The sequence below is a fragment of the Podarcis pityusensis genome (assembly GCF_964106645.2).
Source record: "Podarcis pityusensis genome assembly, chromosome: 10".
Classification (NCBI taxonomy): Eukaryota; Metazoa; Chordata; class Lepidosauria; order Squamata; family Lacertidae; genus Podarcis; species Podarcis pityusensis.
The window spans coordinates 47,544,270-47,565,079 of record NC_138035.1 but is presented as its reverse complement, the minus strand read 5'-3'; the positions used below and the strand labels follow the sequence as shown (position 1 = coordinate 47,565,079).

The following is a 20,810-nucleotide window of genomic DNA, read 5'->3' as shown; positions in this document are numbered from 1 at the left end:
CCAAGAGTGGTGCATACAACTTGAGAAGTAAACTGTCCAAACAACTGCTGGTCAACAAGTAATTCTTAGGCCTGGTTTACGTGTTATGATTGCTGTTGTGTAGAAAGAGCTTTTCACTGCTGCATGCACGGTGAGCTGTTCATGCGCCGTAGCTTACACAAAGTTTTGACTCTTTACACTGTTGTAAGGAGCAATTTAAGTGGTGTCTACATGGCGGCCATTCTATGTAGATGGGCATTTCGTTTGTGGAGAGCAGAGTGAGAGAAGCATTTGGGATGCTCATGATTAATAGCCAACTTCTGCAGGGACTAATGTTGTGCTTTGCTTAGAAATCGTCACACCTGGAAGCAGAAAGGGGGCTTAAAAATGATATTCCCCCCCCTCACATTTCATATCCTGCCTTTCCTTCATCATCAAAACTGAGGTGGCAAAGGTGTGGTTCCCTGGAGGCCACCCACCCCAGCCAATGACTAGATCCAAATGGTGGCTTAGCTTCAGCAAGATGGTGGCTTTGTGCACCTTCAGACCATACTCTGAGACCATATCACCACCAGCTCTTCTAAAGAAACTTCGAATTATTCTATCCCTTTCCTTGCCCTAACAAGCTTACGTTCATGGTCTTTTGCTCTTGTTTGCTGCCCTGGGCTGCTTTGGGAGAGCAGAATAAAAATCTCATAAACAGGCCAATATGGACTCCAGAACATTTAATTTGATTAGGGGCTCTGATACCTCACCTGGTGCTGCGCCCAGTAAACCAAACATATCTTTAGGCTTGATGGAAATTTATATATAAATCTGGAAAGGTGGGGGAGACCTGCTGGCTATATTTATTATCTGAATATATTCAGTGTATTCAGGCTACTTTTGATCAATGACATATTTTCCTGAAAGACATTTCCAGTACTTTTAATGGGTGGCTATGATAGCAATTTCTTTTTTATTTTGTACCGGTTTGGGGCTAGTTCAAAGACTTCTGTACAAAAACATGTAAAAGAAAGCAATCATTTATACTTGAGTTTTGGTCATCCTCTTATCAGAAGACTATATAGCCTCTGTAATAAAAATTAACAATGTGCTTACGTATGAATAGCAATGGGTGGCTTTTCAAGAAATAATCCCAGTCAAAACAAAAGCCACAATTAACTATATTCTATGTGCATTTTATTATGTGTACAGTTGATTTATTGTTCAACTTTGTGTGATAGGACCTTTTATTTATCTCATACAATATGATAGCATCATAAACTTCTTGTACTGGGAAGCTTAGTTACTCATTTATTTTACAGGCTTGCAGAAAGTATTGTGTCAGAGAATAAAGCTGCCATGGTGCTCTTTGGTGCATATGTGTTCTCTGTTTATGTAGGACAAAAAAGGGCAACCGTTTGCTGTACTTAATTACTACACCTGCTTTTTACCACGGTGAATGAATTGACTACCTGAACAAGAAAAACAAATACTTTCTGTCGCTGAGGAATAGGGAGCAGTTGTATTAATACAACAAAAAGCACCCGCTGCATTTCTGTTTGAAAGAGCCTAGCTAAACCCTTTTAGAAAATGTAGCAATTAGCTAGTCTTTTTTGTTGTTGTTGTTGTTGTTGAAAGGTTGAAATGAATTGTGTTGCTCTTTTCAGGTTAGGAGTATCACCTTAATATGACTGACAGATCCAGTCTGGCATTCTGCAGCTTACGATGGTTATAATGAAAAAAATGTTTTGAACCATGGTGTGCAAATTGTTCAGTGTCAGTACACACTGCACAGAAGAGAGGCTATGATGGATTCAGATAGGTAGCTACAGGCACGTAGGATGTGGTGGTGATTCATTTGAATGCTCTTGTGCCCCTGCACCCATGACAGATAATGACTTACCAAGCAATAGAACATTTATCTTCAAACTTTTTTCAGATCTTATGTATGTATGTGGTGTGATGGCCACACCAGAAGTTCACCTTGGAGTTGTTGATTCACCATGTCGACCACCATCTCATGTGGTTTTCTGAATCCACATTAAGGAGTGCATACAATACCAAGGACACATATTACAGGAAAAACTCGATGTAAGCTTTGTGAATTTGCTCCAGCGAGCCATACTAGATTGAAGAAATTAAACTTTCACTAAGCTTTATATTTTTATTCAGTTTGGTACAAAGCAAGAATAAATGGTGTGTGGGGTTATTTCCTCCCTTCCTCTTCTCCCCCTCCTTTTACAATCAACATCCTTGTTAAGGAAAACAATTTCTCCAGGCATAGGCATATGTATGCCAGGGTTATCAATAGAAAATGATATAAATGGATGCCATATTTCAGTAAAATTGCCTGAGTCCTGGATGTTATCTAATGCATTTATATGTTTAATCAACATATCAGGGCTATTGTCCATACCTTTTTTTCTCCACTGTGAGGTGTAGATGGTCCAGACTTTTCCAGTTCTGTGCAATGCAATGAGTTGTCAGGCTGCTGCAAGCAGGAATGTTGCAAGTTCTTTATGGTGCAAATCTTTCTGGTCCTTGGTAAATCCAACTGTGCTGAGCTTTGTATTGTTTCTGAAAGGAAAATAATGTACGTATGCATATCAAACAGTGAGGTGGGTATGCAGTGCAGCCGAAGGGTTCCTGCTTCAGCTCTGGCAGAAGTCTTGACCTTAAAGTGACTCTTGAATGTGTCCGACATTCTTTCAGTTATTACATGTTACTGCCACAGATATAATTTAATATTGAAAATAGATGCCGATATGGTTCACTAGCACAGAGGATGGAATCTTGAAAGAGGGAAAAGAGGGGGAGGTGCAGATGGAAAGGCCCTGGGAACTTTGAATTTCTCCCTTCTATAGATTTTGTCGGCATATAATACGTGCAAAGCGTCTTCTGCTGTAACATATTCCATCACATTGTGGCACATATGGTGCCTTCTGTGCAAAGGGGGTAACACAAGCCGCCTTATGTTCAGCAATTAGACTGAAACCTAAACTGGAAGCGCCTCCCCCCATTTCAGTGTTTTTAAGGATGCTGCAAAGAAAAGCACAGCTCATCTTAATCAACAATGGGAGAGACACGTTGTCATAGGAGCTAATGCACACCATTTGAATGGCAATGTGCATCAGTTGGGGGGCGGCCTCCTGAAATATTTTATTATTATGGTATGCATTTGCTGCCTCAAGTGATTATGTGGGTCAGGGCTCCCCTGCCCCCCTGCCCATATTTATTTAAGTTGGCACGCCTTGTTGTTGTGGGTGCCTAAGCAGATGCCCACCACTCTTCTGCAGCTCCCTCAGGACAGGCTGTGCAAACCGGACGGATTGCAGCCTGGTCGTCGTCGTCGTCAGCTTTTTATATATATTTTTAAGACGCTCTATAGATGCTGCTGGCATCCATGCCGACTCGCGTTTATTTTTAACCCGAGCTGCTTGCTAGCAGGCGGTGCCGGAGGAGGAACCGCCGCCCGGCTCGCCCCCCCCCCCCGCCCGTGATGCTGCTGCTGCGCTTGTGGGCGGGAGCAGCCCTTTCTCTCCCTTCTCCCTCGCCTCGCCTTTGCCTTCTTCTCTGCACTGCAGATGCCCCCTCCAGCCGGGAGGGAAGCGCGCCGGCCTCTTCTCGCCCCCGCGGCGCCCTCCTCCTCCTCCGACCCCGCCATTCTGCCTCCCCCATGCCTGGCCCTGCTCGCCGCCTGGCGCGTTTAAGGCTCTCCCCTCGGGCGCCCCGACGACAAGAGACGGCGAGCCCGGCCGGCCCGGGCATTGCGTCACCGCGCGCTGCACCTGCAGCCCAGCCGCGCGCGCCCCGCCGGCTGCTGAGCTGAGGCGAGCGCGGCGGATGGTTGGTCTGCGGCCCGGGGTCAGCCATGAGGCAGGACAGGCTGGCGAGCTCGCTGCGCCGGGGGGGACGCTGCCTCAAGCGCCAGAGCACCGGCGGGGGCGGCGGCGGCGGCGGGGGGGTGGGCACCATCCTCAGCAACGTCTTGAAGAAGCGCAGCTGCATCTCGCGCACCGCGCCTCGTCTCCTCTGCACCTTGGAGCCGGGTAAGGGCTGCCTGCTGTTTGGCGCGCCCTGGAGGCCCTCGCTTTTCCCGCCTTTGTTTGAAAAAGCGGGCGCCGCGGGGAGGAGGGCATGTGGCGAGGCCTTTGAGCCGGGCTTAAGCCGGGCAGGCTTTAATCGCTTAAGCTGCGGGGGGAAGGTGGGGGCGGCCACTGGCGACAGGGAGCCTGTTTGTGCGTGCGAGGAAATGCCCGGCGCTGCTCCTTCCAGACGCTCCCCAGCGACGCCGGAGGGGCGCAGATGGAACCCTCGGGTAGGAAGCGCGCCCTCCGCCCGAGGCAATGGGCTTTCGGGCTGGCTGCGGAGGCCCCGGAGCGCCGCCCTCCCCTCGGCCCGGAGGGCGAGGCTGTGGCGCCGCCTTGGGCGGGGAGCCCGGATGGCTGCGGCTTGAGGAGAGCTCCTCCGGGCCTGGCATTGGCAGACAGGGCCAGAAGGAAACTGCGCCTCTGGAGCTGCGAGGCAGCCCACCGATTCCGAGCCCCTAGCAGGGGATCTCGTCGGGGCATCTCGGAAGGACGGGGGGCGCTCCAAGGTGTAGAGCCGTCGAGCCCAGAAAGGCCCCCTGTGAATGTCCTGTGAGCCAGGACGTCGGGTTGGTTGAAGGGTAGAGCGTCCCTTCGCTCCATCTGTTTTTCCACCTGACTCCAGCACACGTGACGCTTTAGCACAGTGTCTTTGTTCTGTAGGCAATTCTGAGGTTTATGCCTAGAGTACTTATCCTGCACTTTGAAGACCAGGCTATGGCGATGCAGAAGAATGGCTGAGGGCGAAGTGCCCTGATGCCCGGCCATCTGTGGTTCTTTAGGGTATGGAGAAAAAACTAGAATGGGGAGTATAGACAACCTCGGGAGGTATCCGAGAGGTATCCAATCCCGACAGGTAGAAGAAGAGTAATCCTCTCTTTCATGTGTATATATAGAATCACAGAATTGTAGAGTTGGAAGAGACCATGAGGATTGTCTGGTTGAACCCCCTGAAATGCAGGAATAGGCAACTGTCCCACACCAGGATTGAACCTGCAACCTTGGCATTATCAGCACCCTGCTCTAACCAACTGAGCTATCCAGGTGCTTGGAAGCATTGCAGGCAGGACAGGGCTGCTGAAAGCAGTGATTTAATTCTTGTTGGAGATTTAAATCTCAGTATTCAGACAAACCCAACTTTGTTGCCTGGCTGAAGCGAAGACACATTTGTGGAGGTACAAGGAGCCTGATGCTGATGTGTCAACAACCTTGCATCAGATGCAAACAAATTCCCTAGTAGTGATGACCTCACCTGTAGGGCCTGTATTGGAAAGACTGCTAAAGCTTTAGGGCTCCTTTGGTTATATTATATTGAAGTAGTTGGTGTGTGTAACACTATATCTTTCCTAGTTCAATATAGTTTGAAATTTAGAAGGAATGGTTGTGTGATTGATTTGAGAAGTTGTCGTGTCTGGTCACCCTTTCATTTCTTAGTAATTGTCTTGTAACAGAAGCAAAGCCAGTATTTCCAAAAGTCGCAGTCTTTTTATATTTCCCCATGTCTGAGGTGTCACGAGTTTGTTGTTATAACATCAGATGACATTTCAGCACCTTAGCTTTGGACAGCAGCACTCTACCATGTGGGGAAAGAGCCCTTTATAATGTACATACACATTGTGCTGCTTTTCTTAAAAAAGAAAAGAAATCCACAGCTTGTGCAAGAAACTAGTTTTTTCTTGCAAAAGGGCTTCATAAAAGCAGATGGTCTATTGTCCTTAAGGCAAGTTTGACAAATCAGACTTCAACGAAGAAAGGGCACGAAACAATTCACTATGATCCGTATGATTCCTTCGAAGTGGATATTGATTAAATATGTAACTAATTTGTTAATTGGCTACAACTGGATACAAAAGGAAAGCTAATTGTGAAAGGTCGGAAATTTATTTGGATGTCAGTATTGTAAATGTAGACTACTATGTAGACTACTAAAGGTATTTGTGAGATTTTTCAAAGTTTAATTATCCTAATTATATGTCTCCCCATTTTTTAAAAGCTACGGGTGCAGTTCTATATCCACTTAATGGAGTAAGCTCCGATGAACTTGATGAAAGTTTCTTTTGAGTAACGTGTATGGAATTGCACTGTACATGGCTGATCTGGATGAAAATGAGTATCTAAATATCTACTTTGTTTTATGAAATTTGGATATATTTTTTAATGGCACTACTTGGAGAAGGCTGCAGATTGAACCTGGTACCTTCTGCATGCAAAGCAGATGCTATGCTTCAGAGCTGTGGCTCTTCGTCTTCTCACCTTCCTATCCAGCCCTCCCTTCTGCTCTGTCAAGTTTCATTAGCTCCTGTGAATAAGGGAGCTAAACACAGACATCTTGATTGCCGAACTGTCCTAGGGTACTGGCAAAGTGGGGCCGGGGTGGGGGAGGAAAGCTCTGTTGAACCCAAGGTGTTTCCCTCCATGTGTAGGTGCTGTACTCACCTATTTTTGCCTAATGTGTTTTTACCTGTTCTCTAGAGTTGTCTCTGACCCAGAGTAAATACCCAGTTTTGTATGTGAAAAATTGTATCATTACCATATGTTGATTTAGATATTTGGGGACATTCACACACTTATGGTTATCTGATAAATTTTTTTTTTAATCCCTAAACCAATATTTTAGTAATTGGTTTCTTTGTTTTTTTATTTTACTGCATAGGAGTTGACACCAAGTTGAAATTTACACTTGAGCCATCTTTAGGTCAGAATGGGTTTCAGCAGGTAATTTATTATTTTTATTCATCTATAAGTGGCAAAAGGTCTTCTGAATGCATGGACAAATATTTATTTAAAATCTGCACTGGCCTGTGAAGTGGGAGTTATCCAAATGAGCCTATACAGTAATCACTTCCGTTGCAAATATGCTTGTTACTAGTGGTGTTTTGATACCTCAACAGTTTCCTTTTCTGTGACAGCAGATTGTTCTATACGTCTAAGAAGCTAAAAGGATTAAAGTCCATTGCATTATTATTATTTTTGTAATTTCTGGAATATGAATGAATAATTAAGCAGCAGATTAGTTTTTCCTCTCCATGTTGATCATGTCTGATTGGGTAACTGGGTATTTAAGTACTTGGTACTTAAGTTCATGGTAAATATATTAAATTGATAATGTGTTGCATGCCCAATTATGTTTCTGAACTGGAATAATCTGTCTCAGTGGTTATTTTTTAGTGGCACGATGCTCTCAAAGCAGTGGCTAGGCTGCCAACAGGAATACCAAAGGAGTGGAGGAGAAAGGTGAGGAAAGCTTTAACTTTCTGTGTCCTGTGGATTTCAATGAGCACAACTTTCATTACTGGATAAACATCTACATGTTCCTTCTAGATTTAAGAATGAACATAGAAGTTTTCTTTAGTGACCAGATTCATCTGAAGTTTCTAGTGTAAATTCAAAAAAGAAAAAGAAAAAAGAAACCCAAACTTTGTGCCCCTGCTCATAACTTTGACAGATGATCTAATGCCTCAAGCTTGGCACTGGTGAAGTTATCTCAGTTTCTGGTGACTGATAGCCGTGAACTAGGCCAGTTGCTTTGTGAAGAGATACTGCATGTAAAAAGAGTGGAGTCACTGCCTTCTTCTCCTTCAGGCTGCTGCTCAGCAAGTAAAGCCGATTCCTGGCCCAACTTTACATCCTATGGAATGGGGCCAGACTTAGTAACGCTTAGATTATACCCATTGAAATCAATGTAGCTTAAGTTGGTCAGGACTAAGTTAAGCCCTGTGGATTTACGCGAGCCTGTTCTTAGCATGAGTAAGTGTGGATCCAACCCTATACCTTTGTATATTCTGCTGCATGCACTACGTAAAAACACACAATTTCCCAATCTTCTTCTTACATCTGCATTGTGGGAGAGAATTGCTCGTATGAGTATGGTACGTTATGCAATATATAGGTGAGCTGTGCCTTTGACTTGCTACCATGAAATAATATGCAGTCTGCAGAGATGCAGTGATTTTGTATAACTAAAAGGATTGCACTCACTGTTCAGGTGTTGGTCCAATAACTTTGAAAGCAGTGCCTTAGCAACCCCCACCGGTGCCTGGGGCGGAGCTTTTTTATATATAAGAAAGCCCAAAGTTGCTGAACTTCATCGCCAGTACCGCCAACCAACTCCCGTGCCGCCCTGAAGCTCCAATGCCGCCCTCCAATGCCCACCCCCAGTGACGCCTTGCGGTCCCCTGCAGTGCCCAGGGCAGCCTGTTCCTGTCTTGCTATGCTACTGTTTGAAAGCTTGATTGCATAGTGTTTCAGACTGATATGAACTTGTTGATTAGCTTTATATATTTATAAACTATTTAAAGGAGGGATGACTCACAATTATTTTGTGTGTGGTGGGGGGGAATCTCTTTTGGGTATGGGATATAAATAATAAAATCATTATTTTTTATTATTTAAGGTCTGGCTCACCTTGGCAGATCATTACTTAAGGAGCATAGCAATTGACTGGGATAAAACAATGCGCTTCACTTTCAATGACAGAAGCAATCCTGATGATGATTCCATGGGTATTCAGATTGTAAAGGTACTTTAAGCAATTTTAATTAGTTTATTGTTCATGGCTGTATATGTCCCTGCTGGTTTTCCTGAAAGTTACGTTTATATTATCAATGTGCAAGGAAATTATTTCTTTGCCCATTGTTCAATTAGATCAATGGGAATTGGTAACAGCTAAGAAGATGAACTGTTAAACTTTTAATACTACGACTGAGCTCTTCACCACTTCCAAAAGCAGGTTCTGTTTACCATGGAAGCTTCCAAAATGGCAAAAGGGAGCTCAGAATAAAGATTGGTCCTAAAATACTCCTTTATTAGCATTACTTTTTGAATTATTATGCTCATTGGCAAATTATCCCCCCCCCCAGTGTATTTCTAGAAATATATTTGTCTTAGTTTTGTCAGTTCCAAATTTCAAGGCCACATCCCACATGCAAAGTAGCCTATTATCATGTGTGAACTACTCCCTACCATGATGTTGTTCAAGGAAGCTTCTCATATTATCTACCTGACCCCTGACCTTTTAAATATACCGCAGCATGAATTGAATGTAGAAATGCTTCATGTATCAGGTAGCCCTTGGTATGAATTCCACATTACAGGAGACAGTGTGGTGTAGTGATTAAATCGTCGGGCTACGAACTGGGAGGCCAAGCTTGAAATCCCCTCTCAGCCATGAAGCTTACTGGGTGGCCTAGGGTCAGTCGCTACCTCTCAGCCTAACCTACCTCACAGGGTTGTTGTTGGGGGGTGGGAATCAAATGAGGAATGTATGCCACCTCGAGCTCCTAAAGGTGGGATTTAAATGCAATAAAATAAAAATTACCACAGCGAACAATCTACGACTGTGGTGATCACACAGGGTCCCCGGACGTTTAACGGTCTATTGATCCCTGCGCCACCACTGTGCTCGCTTCCCCGCTGCCACCAACCCGTTACTCTCGGGTAAAACACTGAGTCCAGTCAGTTGTTAAAATTGAACCAAATAAACAAGTTTATTTTATAAGCATTAACAAGTTTATGGTTTCTCAGATAATATTCCTGTCAGTTTCTTAACTTTAGTTTCTTTACTGGCCTATACCTTCCTAATACCTTCTGACTGATTATCTCAACTGTTTGACTGACTCCTCTTAACAAACTCTCTCACATCAGACTAGCCCAACCCACAGTCTTATCCTCTCTGTCTCTTCTAACTCCAGACTGACTTCCCAACCACCCTAACTCTAACTCCTCCCCTTGGGTTCCCATTGGTTAGTCATCTTACAATTAGTTAATCCTTTCCTTATGAACCCAGTATGATGTCACACACCTAGGAGGGCAAATGCCACAACAACTATAGGACCCTCATACCTCTGGGACCGCCTCTCCCGGTATGCCCCACGGAGAGCCTCAAGGTCCATAAATAGCAACACCCTAGTGGTCCCGGGCCACAAGGAAGTTAGTTTGGCTTCAACCAGAGCCAGGGCCTTTTCAACACTGGCTCCGGCCTGGTGGAACGCTCTGCCTCATGAGACCAGGGGCCTGCAGGATCTGATTTCTTTCCGCAGGGCCTGTAATACAGAGTTGTTCTGCCTGGTCTTTGGCTTGGAGCCAATTTGATTCCCTCCCCGTCTTTCTTTTTTCTTTTTCCTTTCTCCTGTGATGAGGCTGCATTTTAATATTTTAATGTTTCAATATTTTAATGTTGTATTTTAATCTTGTTTTTAAGTTGTATTCATTCAACTTGTTTTTATTATTGCTTGTTAGCCACCCTGAGCCCGGCCTTGGCTGGGGAGGGCGGGGTATAAATAAAAATTATTATTATTATTATTATTATTATTATTATGATGCCTAAGTCTTTGTTCACTATGAGTTGGCAAACTTGTGTTTGGCCTGGATCATTCAAACTGCAGGGGAAACCTGATGTGGAAGAATATAAGAGGTCAGGCAAGAACCTTTCTCCAAGACACTTTAGTTTTCTATGTGCAGGCATTTTATTTCTGTGGGTGAGAATTCCATAATGAAGCCCCAAAATGCAATTTGAGGTGGTATAGCCCAGAGTGAGAACAGATAGAAATAAACCAGAACATCACCTTGATGAGAACCACAGCCAAGCTTTGTAATAGGAATAATAGAATTCTAGAGTTGGAAGGGACCACAAGGATTATCTAGTCCAGCCCCCTGCAGTGCAGGAATCTTTTTGTGGGGCTCGAACCCACAGCCTTGAGTTTAAGAGTCTCATACTCTACCGATTGAGCTATCCCAGTGGGTCTTAGTAAGGTTATACATATTTCTGAACGTTCTGTATGAAAATACTGATCCTAATTGGTAGGTATAAATTATAGAGCTTATTTGTACAGGGCCACATTAAAAATTAACAACATACAGTGGTGCCCCGCAAGACGAACGCCTCGCGAGACGAAAAACTCGCAAAACGAAAGGTTTTTTCGTTTTCGAGTTGCCTCGCAAGACGAATTTCCCTCTGGGCTTGCTTCGCAAAACGAAGCTTGCCCCGGGAACTGCGGGTCTTCTCTTTTGAAGCAAGGGGCGGCGGGGAGAAGCGATCTTCTCCCCGCAGCCCCAGGTCCGGGGGCAGCGGGAAGCGCTTCCCGCTGCCCCCGACCTCTTTTGAAGCAAGGGGCTGCGGGGAGATCGCTTCTCCCCATCGCCCCTTGCTTCAAAAGAGGTCCGGGGACAGCGGGCGCTTCGCGCTGCCCCCGACCTCTTTTGAAGCAAGGGGCGGCGGGGAGAAGCGATCTTCTCCCCGCAGCCCCAGGTCCGGGGACAGCGGGAAGCGCTTCCCGCTGTCCCCGGACCTCTTTTGAAGCAAGGGGCTGCGGGAGATCGCTTCTCCCCGCCGCCCCTTGCTTCAAAAGAGGTCGGGGACAGTGGGAAGTGCAGCGCTTCTTCCCCGCTGTCCCCGGACCTCTTTTGAAGCAAGGGGCAGCAGCCCCTTGCTTCAAATGAGGTCCGGGGACAGCGGGGAAGAAGCGATCTTCTCCCCGCAGCCCCAGGTCTGGGGACAGCGGGAAGCGCTTCCCGCTGTTCCCGGACCTCTTTTGAAGCAAGGGGCTGCGGGAGATCGCTTCTCCCCGCCGCCCCTTGCTTCAAAAGAGGTCGGGGACAGTGGGAAGCGCAGCGCTTCTTCCCCGCTGTCCCCGGACCTCTTTTGAAGCAAGGGGCAGCAGCCCCTTGCTTCAAATGAGGTCCGGGGACAGCGGGGAAGAAGCGATCTTCTCCCCGCAGCCCCAGGGCTGGGGACAGCGGGAAGCGCTTCCCACTGTCCCCGACCTCTTTTGAAGCAAGGGGCGGCGGGGAGATCGCTCCCCATCGCCCCTTGCTTCAAAAGAGGTCCGGGGACAGCGGGCGCTTCGCGCTGCCCCCGACCTCTTTTGAAGCAAGGGGCGGCGGGGAGAAGCGATCTTCTCCCCGCAGCCCCAGGTCCGGGGACAGCGGGAAGCGCTTCGCGCTGCCCCCGGACCTCTTTTGAAGCAAGGGGCTGCGAGGAGATCGCTTCTCCCGGTGCTCCGAAGCGGGGCGGGGGGCGGGAACACCTTCCCCCCCCGCCCCGCTTCGGAACGCTGCTCCGAAGCGGGGCGGGGGGGGTGGGAACACCTTCCCCCACCGCCCCGCTTCGGAACGGTGCTCCGAAGCGGGGCGGGGGGCGGGAACACCTTCTGAAGGCTGGCGGGGGGCAAAAGTCTTTGTCCCCCCTGCCTGCCTTCCCAGGGGCTTTTAAATCGCCCCGGATAGCGGAGAAGTCCTCCGCTGTCCCGGGGCGATTTTAAAATGCCGCCCGCCAGCATTTTAAGATTGCCCGGACAGCGGAGAAGTCCTCCGCTGTCCCGGGGTTTTTTAAAATGCTGGGGGTGGGAAGAAAAGCCCTTGTCCCCCCCCCCAGCCTTCAGAAGAGGTCCGGGGACAGACTGTCCCCGGACCGGGTCTGAAGGCGGTTTCCCTAGGAACGCATTAATTGATTTTCAATGCATTCCTATGGGAAACCGTGCATCGCAAGACGAAAAACCCGCAAGACGAAGAGACTTGCGGAACGAATTAATTTCGTCTTGCGAGGCACCACTGTATCTGTTTTGTCTCTTGGTTACTAATGGTCTATAACCGCCAATACAATGTAACTCTTGGGAAACAAAGAAGTGTGTGTCTCTCTCCCCCGCACACAATTTCTGTGTTCTGATAACTCTATTTCTTATTAATCTGCTTATATAAAATGGAACAGGGTTGCATCTAACTAAGTTTTATTCAAAATAGACCCATGAAATTAATGGAACTAATTTAGTCTTGTCCATTAATTTCAACAAGTCTGAGTATAACTGACATTGAAAACAAGCTATTGCAGTGAATAAAAACATCAACATCTGATTGTGCCAGCATCTGATCCTGTCTTAACAAATATGAAGAAAGAGTTGGTATAGTGACAAAAGTAACCTGCAACTCTACAGATCTTGTTGGACTACAGCTCCCATCATCCATGGCTGTCTGGCGCTGATGGGAGTTGAAGTCCAGCAACATTTGAAGGGCCACAGATTGCCCACCCTTGGTTAGAGTATTGGACCAGGTCCGAGGAGACCCAGGCTCAAATTTCCACTCATCCATGAAGTTCATTGGCTAACCTTGTGCCAGTCACTACGTCTCAGCCTTTCCTACCGTGCAAGGTTATTGTGAAGCTAAAAATGGGAGTGGGGAGAGAATCATGTCCACTCTCCAGATTTCCTTAGTGTAAGGGCAGCAGATAAGGCTGGTGACAGTGCTCTCTAAAGATCTCCCTTCAGGTGTCTTGACTGACAGGTTCTGAATCAAGCCTGCTGGTTCCAGTGTAACAGCAAAAGAAGACAACGATACCAAAGCACTAATTAGCAATAAATAGATTATGTATTAAATATTAAAAGGGGGTTCAAGTCTCGTGAACAGCATGAATACAAGATGACATGAGGAAATGTGCAATTGGAGGTGAGGGAAAATCATTGCTAATTAAAAAGAAAGGAAGCGATATATGCTTTATTCACATTCAAGGTCCTAGCAATAAAAATTAAGAGAGGGAAGGGCTCCTGGGCAGAATGAAATAAAATGGAAGAGTGTGCTGTGTGAGTTGATTATGCATTGAGTATCCTAAAGGATTCTAAGCAGTGAAGTCCTCGCTTATACCACCGCCTTGTGGTTGCCAATCAGTGGTGAGAAGGTATTTCTTCAGCAGCAATAAGCAGTTTGGAATAGTATCTGGAGGCTCTTGGGGAAGAGGCTGGGGGCGGGGGAGAAGCACAAAGTGGAAACCAAAGTTTGCCTGTATGTTTGGCACACAAACCAGAATTTGGGTTCTAAACAACAGTTAGCACACCCCTGCAGTGTAAAATAACAGTGGGGAGGGAGGCAGTTGAGTGACCCAACGGTCAATTCCTATGTACAGTGGTACGTCGGGTTAAGTACTTAATTCGTTCTGGAGGTCCGTTCTTAACCTGAAACTGTTCTTAACCTGAAGCACTGCTTTAACTAATGGGGCCTCCTGCTGCTGCTGTGCCGCTGGAGCACGATTTCTGTTCTCATCCTGAAGCAATGTTCTTAACCTGAGGTACTATTTCTGGGTTAGCGGAGTCTGTAACCTGAAGCATATGTAACCTGAGGTACCACTGTACAGTGAAACAAAGGAAAAATGACAATGACCAAAATGAGCATATTGGGTGGAATTCACACTAAGGCACAACAGAATATTCCCCCCTTTCCTCCTCTGTGCACCCCTATGTCTTTTGTAGAGGTTCTCCCACAGAGAGCACAGAGCAAGATGAATGGCAGGGAAGCCTTGTTATTCAAGCAGAAGTTATTCCGGTCATGCAGTTATATAGTGCAAGTCCACATATTTTTCTAGAATTTTACATGTTGCTTTTGAAAGATAAACAGTGTCTTCTCAAGATGTGGGGTTGTCATATCTAATGTTTGTCATACTCCGAGTAAACCCACTGAGTTTATTGGCCATGGCTCACTTAATTTTAGTGGGTTTGCACTGAGTAGAACTTAGTTAAATGCAAGGCATAACTTGTGCGCTCATGCGCATGGAGACTAGTGCACTGTACATGCTCACTGGAACTTCTCTGCTGGTTCCAGAAAAAAACAAATTCTGTAATTAGAGTTTTCTGCATTTCATTCAAATAGTGAACTTTTAAAATTGCAGTAGTTTAACGTTTTGAATTGCCGCTTAACATCATCCACGTTACTCGGATTTTCATTCTGCTCTTTTATAAGCCTTTGTTTGATTTAAAGGCATGCTTTTAAAGAGACAGATGGGACTTTGCAAGCTATCTGAAACCTCCCTTTGAATGTTAAAATTTACAGCTTGCCTGATAAAATGCACCTGTTCCGTGTTTGTTTCAATATGGCTAGAAAGCGCATTGCCTTCTGTCCCAGGGATGTCTTAATTTCTTAAAATTTTGTTACGAATGTTAGCTTCAGAATGCTGCTGCCTGTTGCCTTCACCCCCAGGATGGTATTTATTCCAATATACCAGCATGTTAACTTTGGAACTAGGAGACAAAAGATTAAGTAGCAGGCTTTATATTGCTGTTGCTTCTGCCCAGTACGATATTAACTGCTGACAGCAGAAAAGGTGTTTCTAATTTTCCATTTAAGAAATAATCCACTTTCTGCACAATGATTATTTTGTTGCTATTTTATATTGACTGGTGGTAATTGCTTATTCAGTTAGCCTCTTTGAGCGTGTCAGTAGATAAAGGGTGTGGATATTGAATCTACTAAATGACTTCATATTGGAATTGGACATTTGCAGATTCCGTTCCGTCGTGCAAAGTCAATTTAATTCAGGAAATAAAAACAGGGCTGACGTTAGAGTGTGTGCTTGAATTTAACAATGTAAAAGCCATAAAGGGAGCTTCTGCTGAGACCTTATTCCCTGTTTCCCCCCTCCACTTTCTTTAGGATCTTCATCGAACTGGATGCAGTTCTTACTGTGGCCAGGAGGCAGAGCAAGACAGAGTGGTATTAAAACGTGTTTTACTGGCTTACGCCAGGTGGAACAAATCTGTAGGATATTGTCAAGGCTTTAACATTCTGGCCGCCCTCATTCTTGAAGTAATGGAAGGCAACGAGGGAGATGCTTTAAAAGTGAGTAACGCTACTGAGCAAGGTGTTGTTGTTTTTACCCGTATTTTGAATTTTGAATTTTTTTTATCAAAATAGTTCGGCAGTGGGGATGAAGCCCCCCGAAGCAGGTTGTGTGTGTGTGTTTTACACAGGAATGCAGGGGATTTTGAGTTAAGTCCAGTCAAAGGCGACTATGGGGTTGCAGCGCACATCTCGCTTTCAGGCCGAGGTAGCTGGCATTTGTCCACAGACAGCTTTTCGGGTCATGTGGCCAGCATGACTAAACCGCTTCTGGCACAATGGAATACCGTGATGGAAAACCAGAGTGCACAGAAACGCTGTTTACCTTCCCGCTGCAGTGGTACCTATTTATCTACTTGCACTTTTTGGCGTGCTTTCGAACTGCTAGGTTGGCAGGAGCTGGGACAGAGCAACAGGAGCTCACCCCGTCATGGGGATTCGAACCACCGACCTTCTGATCGGCAAGCCCAAGAGGCTCAGTGGTTTAGACCACAGCACCACCTGCTTCTCTTTACCTTTACCTTGAATACAAGTAGATAGAGAATTGCATGGAAATAATTTGTATTCAACCACAGTGATTCCGCGGGACCCTTACTAGCTGCCAGCCTTTTCTGCTTTGTTTTCAGATTATGATTTACTTAATTGATAAAGTCCTGCCTGACAGCTATTTTGTCAATAACCTCCGAGCGCTATCTGTCGACATGGCCGTGTTCCGAGACCTCCTGAGAATGAAACTTCCTGAGCTGTCTCAGCATTTGGATACTCTTCAAAGAGCTGCCAACAGGGAAAGTGGAGGTAGATGCCTGCACAGATGCCTTCCAATTGTTTTCTTTGTTAGTTTTCTGTTTCTTCGCTCCTATAACATTTCTTTGCCCTGGGAGCCTTTAGAAGGCATCTGATCACGAGGCTAAAAAATATATTAGCCTGTTTAAAACTTAACAAATGTTTGAGGTGAAACTAATTATTATTATTATTTATTAAATTTGTATACCCGTCCTTCATCTGAAGGTGGTCCACAACATAAAAATACATAACGAGAACACAAAATACATAATGAAAGCAAGAACAAAACAAAACTGATAACGTTCCCCCGACAAACACATTTAAAATGATGTAGAATGTTAATCAGCCAAAAGTCTGGTTAAAGAGAGAAGTTTTTGCCTGGCACAGTGATATATAATGAAGGTGCCAGGGGAGCCTCCCTGAAGAGAGCATTTTACATGTGGGGAGCCACCACAGAAAAGGCCCTTTCTTATGCTGCCATGCTCTGGGTCTCTCATGGACGAAGGGCTGCAGATGATTATCACAGGGCCCTCATATATTTTTTTGAATCAGACTTTTTAAAAAATAGCAAACATGATCATAGTGAAAATATTAATAACTCTTCCAGTTGGGGTTACTGGTTTGAGAGAGAATCTGTTTTTTGCTGCTGTGTTAATTTACATTTTTAAGGTATCTCCTGTATTTTTTCTTAAATGCTAAATTATGACCGTGAACTGCTTCGGGAAGACTTCTTGTCTTGAAAAGCAGCATAAGAAAGTTCAATAAATAATTGATCATTGCTGCAGAGTTAAAAGACCCTAAGAGAGTGCTGGACAATTGAACAAACCATTCCATTGAAAATTGGGATACTACGGAGTTTGACATGCAAATACTGATACCTAATCCCACTTACTTGTTGTATTTGGGCGTTGCTTGCAGGCTTCCCATAAGCATCTAGTTGGCCACTGTGAGAACAGGATGCTGGACTTTGGCCCGATGAAGCAGGGTTCTTTTTATGTAAAAGAGAGGAAGAGATGGGTTGATGGAAGTAGAAATGCAAGTGTAACAGAGTTTATTGTTACACTCCTGATCCAATCACCTCCCACACCGCCGTTCAGTTTATGATACCAATTCAGAAGGCTTGGGCGTAAAAATCCTACCAGATTCCGACATTGGTAAAAGCTGAGCAATGCTATTCCATAGAGGAATGTTGCTAGCATATTATCAATTGTGTTTGGCTTCCTTGGATCTATGGCAAACCGAAAAATGAATGGAATGGAATCATTTGTTGTTACTGCAATTCTGTATTTTTCTTCCTTATGGGTTGTGTTAAGATAAACACTTTCAGGGAATAGATGTGGATCTGTTCTATTTTTTTCTGTTTCAGGCGGTTACGAACCCCCACTCACGAACGTCTTCACTATGCAGTGGTTCCTGACGCTGTTTGCTACATGCCTTCCTAACCATACAGTTCTAAAAATCTGGGATTCTGTGTTCTTCGAAGGGTCGGAAATTATACTGAGAGTAGCGCTGGCTATTTGGGCAAAGCTGGGAGAGTAAGTATACTTTCAGCCTACGCCTAAAGGAAATGATACTGAATAGTTGTTTGGAGGCTTGGAAGTACTATATGAAATGGTACTGAAGTTCTGACAATGATGCCCATTCTTTTTTCCTTCTCCATCCCAGTTGACCCATATAGTGTGCTTTGCGATGCAGCTATGTTACATACAGTTCAGTTGTTTTGTGGGGTGGTGGTGGTGAGGCAGCAGCTGACATTGCTCCTCAAACATATCCCAGAAGTTGAATCACCCTCCTTAGTGATTCATATACAGTCATACCTTGGTTCTCAAACAGAATGCATTCTGGGAGTATGTTCGACTCCCGGAACCGTTAGAAAATCAAGGCGCTGCTTCCGATTGGCTGCAGGAGCGTCCTGCAGCCAATCGGAAGCTGGGGAAGCAGCGTCGGATGATCGGCTTCCAAAAATCGTTTGAAAACCAGAATGCTGACTTCCGGGTTTCGATCGTTCGGGAGCCAATTTGTCCGGGAGCCAAGGTACAACTGTAACTGGATCATGTACAACATTACATTTACCATATTTGGCCCACATATAAGCAGCACTTTTTTCCAAATTCCGCCTGTGCAGAATATAAGTGTGGCTTATATTCGCAACCTTACATGGCACGGCTCCCCCCTTGTCAAGTGCAAGTAGATAAATAGGTACTGCTCCGGCAGGAAGGTAAACGGCGTTTCCATGTGCAGCTCTGGTTCAGAAGAAGTGGCTTAGTCATGCTGGGCACATGACCCGGAAAAACTGTCTGCGGACAAACGCCGGCTCCCTCGGCCAGTAAAGTGAGATGAGTGTGTGACCCCAGAGTCGTCTGTGACTGGACCTAATGGTCAGGGGTACCTTTACCTTTAATGGGAATATTATGGGGTTGGATCCAGACTTTGCTTGCAGCCAGTGGAGAGGTATCTTTGCTAGTTGCAACCAGCACTACTACTGAGACTGTTTGGCGGGGTGGGAGGGAGCCTTCTGTTGAATCAGAAGCCTTGCATAGAGGGAGGATTCCTGTCCACAAAAGGCGGCCTGGATCCAACCCGCAAAATTTACACAGGCTTTCTGTCCAGGAGAGGCGCCCTCTAACTGAAGAGGAGGGTTGCCAGGTTCCCTTCCCTCAAATGCAACTCTTGGTGTCCACCTCTCCAAAATCAGCTCCAGAGATTTGAGGGACCCTGTAGAAGAGGAAAGGGAGAATCAGCAACAGTTCCTTCCCCTCCTCTTCCATTAGCAGAGGTGTCTGCTGGATCAAAAGCCCTTTTGTTGAGTACAAGGGAGTTAATTGAATTTCACCCAGAGTGTTTGCAGCCCTTAATGAAAGTCTAAGAAACACCCTGGTAATTGAATAAACTAATTATATTCAAAGGATTATTTTTTTAAAAGAAGTGTGTTTATTTTGGGACAAGTTCTAACAAATATTCTAGTGGCTGTCAAGAACAGTTGATTAAAAAAGCTAATAGCAAGGGCTTTAGGAATCATTTCCATCGCTTGTGAAGAACTTGAAAAAGCTTTCTGAAATAAAGTACTAAGACACGTAAATTCAGATTTATGCTTTAAATAATAATAATAATAATAATAATAATAATAATAATACTTGGAAAAACTCATTTCTTTTCCCAGTTAGTTACATTCAAAACAAAAAGACCTAGTCCTTTTGTGAACAAGTTTTTGTCATTGACTTCAAGGGTAATTGCAAGCAGAAGCCTACTAGTTCAGCTGGAAAATGTTTTGCTGGATTCCATTATTGCTTCTGATCTCCTCTTCTGATGCCCACATATTTTGCTTTCCTGAAGAGCCAGTTTAGATGCAAAAGTTGTCCCGAAATAAGACAAAAAACTAATTAAGTGCTACTTTCTAAATGCAATTAACACTAATCATGATTTAAAATTTTTCCATAATAGGCAGACAGTTTTCATTTTGACTTCATCTTTGGAAGAACAATTAGATTTTATTTTATGTCTCATGAGCAGAATTTGCTCATGAGATGTTCCTGTTGCTAGGGTAGGGTAGGCAATTCTTGGTGATTTCCCAGTGCACCCCTGAAAGTCTGCTCTGAAAGGATCAAGAATGGTGTGGGAGGTTTATGGAGGGCTGTAGAAGGAAGGGGACGCGGGCGGCACTGTGGCTTAAACCAGTGTTTTTCAACCTTTTTTGGGCAAAGGCACACTTGTTTCATGAAAAAAATCACGAGGCACACCACCATTAGAAAATGTTAAAAAATTTAACTCTGTGCCTATATTGACTATATATAAAGTAATTCTCCTGAATAGGAATCAAATAAACACAAAGAAAGTATTTTATAATTACTTTATTATGAAATAGTAAGTAAACAGAAATATGAAAAATTATAAAATACTTTATTCAGTGCGCAACCTGGGCCTGTTTGGCTGAACACAAAGCTGATATTCTGGCTGGAATCGAACGTTGCGGACCGTTCTCTGCTCAGCGGGGATCGATCCGCTGATCCCCGCTGAGCCGGCGGATGACAGCTCCGTCTCTGCACTGTGTGCGGAGAGGGAGATGTCAGAGCCCCGCTGCTCTCTATGGGGAATCGGATGAGAGCGGACCGCCTGTCCGCTCTCATCCGATCTGATCCCCACCCAGGACGGATGGAAAATAGGGTGGACACAGTCCGGCGCCCGCCTAGTGGGCGAAAATTTGACTTCTTTTTTTTTTTTAATCTTTCGAATTTTTCAATTTTTCCCATGGCACACCAGGCAACATCTCGCGGCACACTAGTGTGCCGCGGAACAGTGGTTGAAAAACACTGGCTTAAACCACTGAGCCTAGGGCTTCCGATCAGAAGGTCAGAGGTTTGGATACCCGCAACGGGGTGAGCT

The 20,810-nt window shown here is 45.2% G+C and overlaps 1 protein-coding gene and 1 long non-coding RNA gene across 6 annotated transcripts in view; one reads left to right on the top strand and one right to left on the bottom strand.

Moving 5' to 3' along the window:
* TBC1D30 (TBC1 domain family member 30) overlaps positions 1–20,810 on the top strand; it is a 50,317-nt gene that overhangs the window by 10,798 nt on the left and 18,709 nt on the right. For 2 of the 5 annotated variants that reach the window (XM_081022331.1, XM_081022330.1), the window contains exons 1-7: positions 3,778–4,013; positions 6,706–6,767; positions 7,221–7,286; positions 8,446–8,571; positions 15,462–15,647; positions 16,274–16,442; positions 17,797–17,965. In XM_081022331.1, the coding sequence (XP_080878457.1) occupies positions 3,836–4,013; positions 6,706–6,767; positions 7,221–7,286; positions 8,446–8,571; positions 15,462–15,647; positions 16,274–16,442; positions 17,797–17,965 (956 nt within the window). In that variant the 5' untranslated portion in view covers positions 3,778–3,835. Of the gene's footprint in view, positions 1–3,777; positions 4,014–4,263; positions 4,283–6,705; positions 6,768–7,220; positions 7,287–8,445; positions 8,572–15,461; positions 15,648–16,273; positions 16,443–17,796; positions 17,966–20,810 lie in introns of those variants that run through there. The other 3 variants (XM_081022328.1, XM_081022329.1, XM_081022332.1) reach the window with 2 other exon arrangements.
* LOC308486894 lies at positions 20,264–20,747 on the bottom strand. Its single transcript, XR_013991370.1, has 2 exons — positions 20,538–20,747; positions 20,264–20,507 (listed from the first exon to the last, which is right to left on the bottom strand). It is a non-coding gene; the product is annotated as an uncharacterized lncRNA (long non-coding RNA).